Below are 11,885 nucleotides of genomic sequence, written 5' to 3' on the forward strand. Positions count from 1 at the left end.
AGGACTAAGGGGCTGCATTAAATGGTATGGGTGCTGCATAATAGAATATGGAGGCCTATGGGGCTGCATTAAATGGTATGGGAGCTGCATAATATAATATGGAGGACTATGGGACTGCATTAAATGGTATGGGGGCTGTATAATATAATATGAAGAACTATGGGGCTGCATTCTAAAATATGGAGGACTGTTACATCTCGTGGCTCTCCTGAGGCAATCTCCCATTCCTTGCCTGCCACGAGCGCTCCTGCTCAGCAGCGCCGAAGGTCTGCCAGACTGCGCAGTGTGCAGGAGATACCTTCTCAGAGAGGCAGCAGAAGGGTGACACCTAGTGGTTCTCCTGTTACAAGGAGTGAAGCGGTCTCCCATTCCTGGCCTGCCGCAGACCCTCCTGCTCAGCGGCCCCGAGGTCTGCGAGGCTGCGCAATGTGCAGAGGTTTACTGCTCAGGGAAGCAGTGAGACTCCCGTTATCTCTGCACATTGTGAGACCGAGGATCCCGCCTCTATTTCCCAGAGGCAGGAGGGTGAGTATGTGCATTGCGTGGTGGGTTCTGATTCGCCCACTGACGTCACACGGCTTGATGACAAGGCTGGTGACATGGTGAATCCTGACTGGCCAGGCTGGGACGTCGTGGACCCTGATTGGGTCAAGTCCGTCATCTCCGCCTCGCGCCCGCCCTTGGGTGGAACGACACCTCCTTAAAAGCTCCTCCTGCCATCATGGCGGCGTGCGACCGTCCTTCTATGTTTGGATGTCTGGCAGTGTGCTGCCATGCCACTGCTCAGGCATTACTGTCTTTTGTGGGTTTGGCCCTTGCTGCTTAGGCAGCACCTGGTTTGCAGGCCGTGTTCCTGCCTTGCTGCTCCGGCAGTATCCTCTTCAACAGGCCGTGTTCCTGTCCCAGGTGAGCTCCTCAAGTCTCCACCGGACTCACCTGGTTATTGAAAGCATACGTGCGTGGGCACCTCTGTGCTACCCTCGTGCCATATTCTCGGGACTTCCACTGGCACACGTGCGTGGGCACCTCTGTGCTTCCCTGTGCAACAGGTACACCGAGCCGTGAGATCCGTGCCATACAACCCTCACGAGTTAGGGCAGATCGGTGTACATAGATCGTCTGTGACATTCCAGACGATCGTTAGCAGCAACCCGCTCACTCTTCACCCACCATAGTGGCGGTCCCTTACACCGCACAGTGGACCTTGACCGGCGGAAGCTGTCCATTTCCCATCTTGGCACGCTTCCCCGGGTCCCCCTCGTAACATTACGGTCGCACCAAAGGTCTGGCTATGGCTGAAGAGCAGCAGCAGTTGCTGCGTTATGTGCAGCAGGAGCAGTCCTGTACCAGAAAAACGAACGAGGAAGGAAGCATCCGTGTTTCTTTTTCTCCAAGACCTTTTCTCCGGCCGAGAGGAACTACTCCATAGGGGATAGGGAGTTACTGGCGATGAAACTAGCATTCCAGGAATGGCGGCATCTCCTGGAGGGTGCGAAGCATCCATTTGAGGTATTTTCTGACCACAAAAACCTCACATACCTCCAGACAGCACAACGCCTGAACCCAAGGCAGGCTCGTTGGTCTTTATTCTTCTCACGGTTCCGCTTTATTATCCGCCACCTGGCCGGTGAGAAGAACGTACGGGCCGATGCCTTGTCACGTTGTATGGTTGTGTTGGAGGAGGACGAGGAGGAGCCTCGTCTTATACTACCCCCGGACAGCTTGAGGATGGTCACTCCCACTTCTTTGGACCAGGTGCCACCTGGCAAGACCCTCGTTCCCCCTGAACTACGGAACGAGGTGCTATTGTGGGCCCATGCCTCCAAGGTCGGGGGTCACTTTGGGGTCAAAAGGACCAGAGACCTGGTGACCAGGCATTATTGGTGGCGAGACTACCCCAGGACATACAGGAGTATGTGGGAGCCTGTATGTCGTGTGCTCGGAATAAGCCGTCCCGGCAGAGACCGGCAGGTCTTCTTCACCTACTGCCAGTGCCGGATCGTCCCTGGGAAGTGGTAGGGATGGACTTCCTGGGAGATCTGCCCAAGTCAGCAGGACACAGGGTCGTATGGGTCATCACGGACCCCTTCTCTAAAATGGTCCACTTGGTGCCTCTCTCACGACTCCCGACGTCACGTGCTCTCGCCACCTTGTTCATTCGGCATGTATTTAGGTTGCATGGCATGCCTGACAAGGTGGTGAGCGACCGGGGTCCCCAGTTCGCATCTCGCTTCTGGAGAGAGCTCTGTAAGCTCCTGCAGATAGAGCTGAACATCTCCTCCGCATACCATCCCGAGACCAATGGACTAGTGGAGAGGACTAATCAGACCTTGGTAACTTACCTCCGCCATTTTATCTCCGCGCACCACGACAACTGGGCTAACCTCCTTCCTTGGGCCGAATTTGCCATTAACAATTCGGTCCATGAATCCTCTGGCCAGACTCCGTTCCTACTCAATAACGCACAACATCCCAGAATACCGGTTCCGATGCCCATTACGTCACCCGATACTAGAGTGGAGGATTGGGCGACCAAGGCCCGGGAGATCTGGGATGACACCCAAGAGGCTCTTAAAAGGGCTAAAGACCGGATGGTGACAACGGCTGATGTTCGCCGCCGCCCTGCACCATCCTTCGCCCCTGGTGACCTAGTATGGCTGTCCTCTAAGAATGTTAACCTACGGGTACAGGCAGCCAAATTCGCCCCTAGGTATCTGGGTTCGTTTAAAGTACTACAGCAGGTAAACCCGGTGGCATATCGACTCCAGCTCCCTCCACGCTGGGCTATAGCCAACACCTTTCACGTGTCCCTCCTGAAACCCGTACGACTTAATAAATTCTCGGGGTCCCTGCCGGCTCAAACCGACTCTCCGTCCGACGACCCTGAGGTGGCAAAACTTGTGGAGACAAAAGTCATACAGGGCAAGAGGTACTACCTCGTGGATTGGGCCGGCCGTGGTCCGGAGCATAGATCCTGGGAGTTGGAGGATCATATCCGCGCCCCGGGTTTGATAGCGGCCTTCGAGCACGGACAGGGGGGGGCCTAGACGGGGGGGTAATGTTACATCTCGTGGCTCTCCTGAGGCAAGGACTGAGGCAGTCTCCCATTCCTTGCCTGCCACGAGCGCTCCTGCTTAGCAGTACCGAAGATCTGCCAGACTGCGCAGTGTGCAGGAGATACCTTCTCAGAGAGGCAGCAGAAGGGTGACACCTAGTGGTTCTCCTGTTACAAGGAGTGAAGCGGTCGCCCATTCCTGGCCTGCCGCAGACCCTCCTGCTCAGCGGCCCCAAAGGTCTGCGAGGCTGCGCAATGGGCAGAGGTTTACTGCTCAGGGAAGCAGTGAGACTCCCGTTATCTCTGCACATTGTGAGACCGAGGATCCCGCCTCTATTTCCCAGAGGCAGGAGGGTGAGCATGTGCAATGCGTGGTGGGTTCTGATTCGCCCACTGACGTCACACGGCTTGATGACAAGGCTGGTGACGTGGTGAATCCTGACTGGCCAGGCTGGGACGTCGTGGACCCTGATTGGGTCAAGTCCGTCATCTCCGCCTCGCGCCCGCCCTTGGGTGGAACGACACCTCCTTAAAAGCTCCTCCTGCCATCATGGCGGCGTGCGACCGTCCTTCTATGTTTGGATGTCTGGCAGTGTGCTGCCATGCCACTGCTCAGGCATTACTGTCTTTTGTGGGTTTGGCCCTTGCTGCTTAGGCAGCACCTGGTTTGCAGGCCGTGTTCCTGCCTTGCTGCTCCGGCAGTATCCCCTTCAACAGGCCGTGTTCCTGTCCCAGGTGAGCTCCTCAAGTCTCCACCGGACTCACCTGGTTATTGAAAGCATACGTGCGTGGGCACCTCTGTGCTACCCTCGTGCCATATTCTCGGGACTTCCACTGGCACACGTGCGTGGGCACCTCTGTGCTTCCCCGTGCAACAGGTACACCGAGCCGTGAGATCCGTGCCATACAACCTTCACGGGTTAGGGCAGATCGGTGTACATAGATCGTCTGTGACATTCCAGACGATCGCTAGCAGCAACCCGCTCACTCTTCACCCACCATAGCGGCGGTCCCTTACACCGCACAGTGGACCTTGACCGGCGGAAGCTGTCCATTTCCCATCTTGGCACGCTTCCCCGGGTCCCCCTCGTAACAGAGGACTATGGCACTACATTATAAAGCATGGAGGACTATGGGGCTGCATTATGAAACATGGAGGACTATGGGCTGCATTAAATGGTATGGGGGCTGCATAATATAATATGAAGGACTATGCTGCATTATAATATACGGAGGACTATGTTACTGCAGTATAATATATGGAGGGCTATGGGGTGAATTATAATACATGGAGAACTATGGGAGGTTCATTATAATAATTGGAGGACTATGGGGGTGCATTCTAATATATGAAGGGTTATGTGGGACCCATTATACTATATGAATGGCTATGTGGGGGCCATTATAGTATTTGGAGAGCTGTATATGAGGGGAGACAGAGATAAAAAAACATGGGATGGGAAAAAAAATTTGTTGAGGAAAAGAGGCTCTTTCCCTCAGCACCCAGCTTTCCCATGCTCTGCTATACGTCTTTCCCTCAGCAGTGGTGCTGGATACTGTTGATTCATAAAAGAGGGATTTCAGATCATGGGAAACATGAGTGCTGACGGAAGGAGCCAAGTGTCAGTGACACTATCCTGTGCTCCGAGTCTCAGCGTAATTACCCCATATCCTGAGTGTCGGTGTATGGTTGAGGGGTGGGTGAGGGGCAGGTCCAATTTTTGCACCGAGGCCCATCAAACTCTTGTTATGCTACTGACACTAGGGCTGCAAGTGAAATGACTCTAATAGCTTCAACAGGCTTCCTCCTTCTACCATGGTCAGTTCAGTATGATTTTTCTTTCTATAACTGGCATCAGTTTATGTGACATATGACTATTTAAAGGGAATGGGATTAGTCACAAACCGGTTGCACCTTAGATGAACTAACAGAAAATTACCAGCAAGGAAAGAGTCCTTAACCCTTGCTGCACTAAAAGAAAGCAAATATGTTTAATATTCAGAGTCTCCCAAAACAATGTGAAACTTAGATCCCAAATCTGTCAAACGTCTCCCCAGGATAGGAGACCGTTGGGACAGCAGTACAGTAAGTGACACATCTATGGAATCAGGGTCTCTGTCTCTACATTATGCTGCTCTCAGATTAGGTGGCAAAAACTTGGTGACAGATTCCTTTTAAGAAAGGAATGTGAAGAAACCTAACATTTAAGGCTGCTTTACACCAGACAATCTATCGTGCGATAGATCGTCGAGGTCACGGTTTTTGTGACGCACATCCGGCATCGCTGGCGATGCCGGCCTGTGTGACACCTCCTAGCGACGCAGTATCGCTCACAAATCGTGAGTCGTGTACTGCTCGCTAGGTTCCATAATATCGTTTAATTTAGTAGTTCATCGTTTCCGGGGTAGCACACGCCACTCCGTGTGACACCCCGGGAACAATGAACAGCAGCTCACCTGCGTCACGCGGCCGCAGCCGGCTATGTGAAGGAAGGCGGGATATTTACGTCCCGCTCATCTCCGCCCCTCCGCTTCCATTGGCCGGCGGCCGTGTGACATCGCTGTGACGCCGAACGTCCCTCCCACTCCAGGAAGTGGACGTTCGCCGCCCACAGCGAGGTCGCACGAGAGGTAATTATGTGTGACGGGGGTTACTGACTTTGTGCGACACGGGCAGCGATTTGTCCGTGACGCAAAAAGGACGGGGGCGGGTACGATCGATTGTGAAATTGCACAATCGGTCGTACCGTGCAAAGCACACTTTAAGTTTACAAAAAGTATTAAATACTTTTTTTGTATTCTCCACCTAAATAAATTGATACATATACTGTAGAATTAGATGGTCTATTGTATTACTAGTACATATAGACTATTATTATGACTATTTTACTGTTTTCATCCTTACTATTTATAACTATCTACATCTATCGGCCTAAAATGAAGAAACAATTATACCTCGAAGTCCAAAGTAAAAAACATCACTTTGTTTCTGTTCACGTAGAAGACTAGAAGGAAAACATTCCAAAGCTGGAGGAGAAACAGGGCTGATGTCGCAATTGAAATCAGAATTGACTAAAACCTTAAAGATAAGAGAAATAAAACATGATAGATAACAGCAATGTATGAATTATATACACAGGAAAATGACTTTGATTAGATACCCCAATGTTTGGGGATCAAAAGATCTCCTGTCTCCCAATTACAGAATGTCTATGGGCAGCTTCTAGTGAATCGTAAACGGGCTTTACACTCTACGATATCGTTAATGAATTATTGTCGGGGTCACGTTGTTTGTGACGCACATCCGGCGTCATTAACGATATCGCAGTGTGCGACACTTATGTGCGACCTAAAACGATCGCAAAAGCGGACAAAATTGTTTGCCGCGGAGAGGTCGTCCTAGAACAAAAAAATCGTTCTCTTCTAATTAGCGATGTTGTTCGTCGTTCCTGCGGCAGCATACATCACTGTGTGTGACACCGCAGGAGCGAGGAACATCTCCTTACCTGCCTCCACCGCCAATGAGGAAGGAAGGAGGTGGGCGGGATGTTTACATCCCGCTCATCTCCGCCCCTCTGCTTCTATTGGACGCCTGCCGTGTGACGCCGCACAACCCGCCCCCTTAGAAAGGAGGCGGATCGCCGGCCAGAGCGACGTCGCAGGACAGGTAAGTCCGTGTGACGGGGGTAAGCGAGGTTGTGCGCGACGGGCAGCGATTTGCCCGTGTCACACAACCGACGGAGGTGGGTACGATCACTTGTGATCTCGCTAGCGAGATCGCAGTGTGTAAAGCCCGCATTAGTGTGTCATAAATGATGGCTAACAGGACATCATTGGTTTAAAGCTTAGTGAAGATGTGATATTTGAGCTTTTCCTTATATCTAAGGCCAAGGTGGGTCACTAAACGACCTTTGTACAGTTAGATGACTTGCCCACAATATAAGTTGATTGATGCTCCTTTATTTCCACATTTAACGATGACTGAGAGGGAAGTTAATACAAAAGATTGTGTGATCACCGGTTCCCCTTCTGTCATACACTTTACATCATTGCCAACTGCACATTCTGTGTATAAGGGGTTAATATGCTGCCAACCGACAATATAGTTTTTGCCTTAATAAAAATCACAAACAACCCATGAGCTCTACGTAGTTTGCTGTTTTGATAATTGGACTGGTTAAGACTGGGCGACGATTGGGATTGAGCATTCAATCAGAGGATCGCTGACTTGTAGGTCATTGACACTCTTTATTAAGATCACAGGGAGAAACAAGAATGTAACTTTATTAGAACATCATCTAGACACCTTATTTTAAAAAGAGATCTTCGGCAGTAGTGTATGGCTCCCCAATCTCCGGTTTATTGCTTGCTGTGGGGAGGTCGACTGCTGCTTGATTGACAGTTCAGGCCAGCAGCATCAATACACGGATGACATGAGCTGTGAGCTATCAGTGCTGCTATGTGAGACAACTTTGCCTCTGCAGTAGGACTTGTAGCTGGCCGGGATTGAGAGCTAACATCATGCTCCAGCAATCCTGATCAGTTTAAGAGCTACAGTGGCATGTAAAAAGTTTGGGCACCCCTGGTCAAACTTACCATTATTGTGAACAGGTAAGCAAGTTGAGGATAAAACGATCTCTAAAAGGCATAAAGTCAAAGATGTCATATTTCCTTTGTATTTTAGTCACACACAAAAATTCTTCCTTGGAAAAGTCTGCCAATTCTGTGAGATTCACTGCTCTTTTCAGGTCTAGCAACAGGTTTTCAATGATATTCAGATCAGGGGACTGCAAAGACCATTGTAAAACCTTCAGCTTGCACCTTTTGAGATTGTCTGTTGTGGATTTTGACGTATGTTTAGGATCATTATCCATTTGTAGAAGCCATCCTCTTTTCAACTTCAGCTTTTTTTTACAGATGGTGTTATGCTTGCATCAAGAATGTGGGGAAATTTCATTGAATCCATTCTTCCCTCTACCCGTGAAATGTTCCCCGTGCCATAGGCTGCAATACAACCCATAGGCTGCAATACAAAGCATGATTGATCCACCCCCATGCTTAAAGGTTGGTGAGATGTTATTTTCTTGAAATTCTGCGCCCTTTTTTCTCCACACATACCTTTCAACATTGTGGCCAAATAGTTCTATTTTAACCTCATTGGTCCCCAGGACTTGTCTCCAAAATGCATCAGGCTTATGTAGATGTTCTTTTGTCTACTTCTGACACTGAATTTTATGGTGAGGACGCAGGAGAGGTTTTCTTCTGATGACTATTCCATGAAGGCCATATTTGTGCAGGTGTCTCTAAACAGTAGAACAATGTACCCTAACTACAGAGTTCTAATTTGCCTCTCTAGCAATCCTAAGAGCAGCCCTCAAAGAAATTTTGCTTGGTCTTCCAGAGATTATCTTGACCTCCAATGTTCCTGGTAACTGACATTTCTTAAAGGGAACCTGTCACCGGATGTTATTAATACTTACCTAACGGTCGGCGCGGAGTAGATGAGTCAAATGGGTGTCTCCCTTCTCCGGGTTCCGCGCCTCCTCTTTCGGCCATCTTTTTCCTCCTGAAGTGTGGATGATGCGTTCTACGCCATCTACACTGACCAACAGTTAGGTCCTGCGCATGCGCACTTTGATCTGCCCTGGAAATTTGAAAACACTTTGCTATCTTCTTATGACCTTCTTCTGCCTCCACCATTTTTCTTTTCAGTGTGCTAGGTGTCTGCTTAGAAGAACCCATGGATGCTGGGTTTTGGCACAAGGTTAGAGGAGAATGGGTTTTTATAAAGCTGTGAAATTTGCATCTCCTAGCCTTTCCTAACAATGATAATGAACAAGCCATAACATAACAGGCTAATTAAGGTCTGAAATCTTGGTCAAAGTTATCTGAGCACACAAATATCCAAGAGAGCTGTTACAGTCACTGACGGGCGGTGAGCGTCTGGGAGTGGACCCACTGGGCTGTACACCAGACGCTCCTGAAGGAGCTAACCAGTAGCAAACCCCTATATGGGAATTGTCTGGCACAGCAACAGGGGGCCTAAATGCACGACTGCCAGGAATCAGTGGCAATCGGCTCTTACAGACTGATAAAGTCTCTTACTATCTGATGCTGGAGCGCTCGGATGTGGCCGCACGGAGATGGTAACTTAGACTTGGCAGCATGGAGGTGGTGGCTCAGACATAGCAGCACGGAGACGGTGGCTCAGATGTGGCAGTACGGAGGTGGTAGCTCAGACGTGGCAGTACGGAGGTAGTGGCTCAGACGTGGCGGCATGGAGGTGGTAGCTCAGACGTGGCAGTACGGAGGTGATGACTCAGATGTGGCAGCATGGAGGTGGTGGCTAAGATGTGGCAGCACGGAGGTGTGGTAGAGAGCAGACTCTAGGACAAGACACAGATTAGGAACACAAGACTGGTACTAGGACTAGACAAAGTAACGTAATGGGACCTAAAAACTAGTAATGCACTAACTAGTAGGCAACATTGCTCAGGCGCCTCCTGTAAGGGGAGGCAGTCTTAAATACCTTAAGATAATAGGTAACCTCAGGGATTACTTCCAACTAATGGGATGCTGGCCTTAAAGAAAAGGGGCATGGCTATGTGCGCACCTTACGGGCACTCACTGAAGGCACTGGAAGCGTGGAGACATTGCAGCAGATCCTGGGACAGAAGAGGAAAGTGTGGAAGCGCCATGCAGGTGAGGAGAGCAGCGACCCCGCCAAGGTCGGGGAGCGGGAGCATGAGGGGGTGCTGCGCTGAAACCAGGACTGGGTGCTACAAGTGCCCAAACTTTTGTAATGGCTCATTTTCCTTTTTGTAATTTTGAAAATATAAATGATGAAAAAATATACTAACTTTTTTTTGCCTAAAATAAAAAGGACGTGTCAACTTTAACTTTATGCCTTTTAGAGATCATTTCATATTCAACTTGCTTAACTGTTCACAATAAAAATAATTTTAACCAGGGGTGCTCAAACTTTTGCATGCCACTGTATATTATGGAATGACTGCAGCAGTGGCTGGCAACCTACATAAACATGCCATAAATGATAAAATTAAAACCACTCCATTCTTGAGAACAATGAGGATTTTTAATAATAAGTAACTTGCAAAGTTGCTTATTTTTGTAATCACTTTGCAATGTTTCCTGATAAAGAAACATGGGAATAACCCTTTAATGAGTTCTTTCTATTCTAATGACAGATCTCCTTTAATTATGAAATCATTTTAATAGTATCATTCTTTTTTCGCATTACAACACATCATCATAATCTTCCATAATTCTCAAGAACTAAACACACAGCTTGGTCGTGACATTGTGGTGACTGCACCCTCACCTGTTCATGCTGTTGGTCTTTCTTCATTAATCCCGGCTGCACAACAGGTTGCATGGAATCAAGGATGTCTTGAATGAGAAATGATTGTCCTATTAAATTTGTAGAAGTTGTGGCTTTCTTCATTGTATGACTTGGCTTAGTACTACCATTGTCACATTTGGGAATCTTGACTTTTGGGGGCACTTTTGAAAAATCCGGAAGTTTATAATGGACTTGTCCTTGTCCATACTTCATTTCATATGAAGGTCGTCTGTGTGGTTCATACATCGGCTGCTTGCTTTCTTTCTCCACATCATCAGGAGGAAAGTCATCCTCTTCCACATTTTCCTGAATAGACTCACACTCATTTTCTTCATTGTTCTCTTTTGTTGAATTCCCATTTATATCAGATTTTGCTTCGTTTGTCATGTTTTCTTGGATACTATTATTTTCCTTTCCATACATTTCCAAGTATTCCTCTTTAAAACCCTCTTGTTCTCCATCATAAGGAGACTCTGTACGCTTTGTATCACTTGTTCTGCTGAATGCTGTTTCATCGCTGCTTTCAATAATGGATATTTCTGGCATAGTCTCATAACCAATAAATTCAGAAGGACTGACTAGATTGTTTTCAGTAATGTGCCGCAGAAGAACATCTGGGATTATTGTTGATATGCTCAATAATTTATCGGTTTCCTCTACTATGTCATCATTGGCTTGCAGATTGGAAATAGTCTCAGAGAGACTAAACAAGTCGCTACTATCCAAGGAATAAAGTGCTTCATCATTAGTAGTTTCAGTCTGTATTGGACTTTCCTCTCCACTGAGCGGGGCCTGATGTGCATTAGTAGGCGTGCTGGTCGAGGCTATGTTATCATGCTGTACATTTGGAACTAGGTAGCACTCAAGGATTCCATCATAAGGCAAGTCTTCCTGTTCGTCATCAGTGGTGTCGTTGGCAGAGTGATCCCGCGAATGTCTGGGCTCAACTGATCGCTTTTCTAAAACATTATCTGCAGAATACTCCATGTAGTGGTTTTGACTAGGGTTCACTTGTTATTGGTTGTACTCTGAAAAACACAATACTACTTACACATCAAGGCAAATAAAAGTTCTACTTCTTTTACTATAGGCTTTACAGAACATTGAAATTAGCTTTCTGCAATTCTGAAAACCCTGCTCAAAATTTAGCTGCTACTTAACGAAGACCTTCCACCAGTTTTTACATGTTAAACTGACCGCATCATGGAATAGTTGCTGCTCAGCTGAGTAAAACCTAGGGTTTTGGGTTCTTTTTAAGTATTAGTGCAGAAATATTAGCTTGTAGAGTTTAGACTCAAATTTTCATTTCAACCAAGGAGAGATTCTTATTTGGGGGGGTATTTCATCCCTGCATGTTGAACAATCATAAACAGGATGGAAAAAAAGAAGTCATCAGACCTGTCTTTTTTTCTGTGAGAAATGTGTAACGGGGTGCCGGGGGTGCCTCGGGGCTTGTAGTCGTGGCCC

At 48.1% G+C, this 11,885-nt stretch overlaps 1 protein-coding gene across 1 annotated transcript in view; it reads right to left on the reverse strand.

The window, feature by feature from the left end:
* The window catches only part of AKNAD1 (AKNA domain containing 1), a 162,239-nt gene extending 150,834 nt beyond the window's left edge, over positions 1-11,405 (reverse strand). The window contains exons 1-2 of the mRNA XM_075322119.1: positions 10,398-11,405; positions 6,011-6,134 (exon numbers count right to left, since the gene is read on the reverse strand). Of these exons, the coding sequence (XP_075178234.1) occupies positions 6,011-6,134; positions 10,398-11,405 (1,132 nt within the window). The remainder of the gene's footprint in view (positions 1-6,010; positions 6,135-10,397) is intronic.
* Between the last annotated feature and the right edge of the window lie 480 nt (positions 11,406-11,885).

The sequence above is a fragment of the Anomaloglossus baeobatrachus genome, chromosome 8 (genome assembly GCF_048569485.1).
Source record: "Anomaloglossus baeobatrachus isolate aAnoBae1 chromosome 8, aAnoBae1.hap1, whole genome shotgun sequence".
NCBI classification, from domain to species: Eukaryota; Metazoa; Chordata; class Amphibia; order Anura; family Aromobatidae; genus Anomaloglossus; species Anomaloglossus baeobatrachus.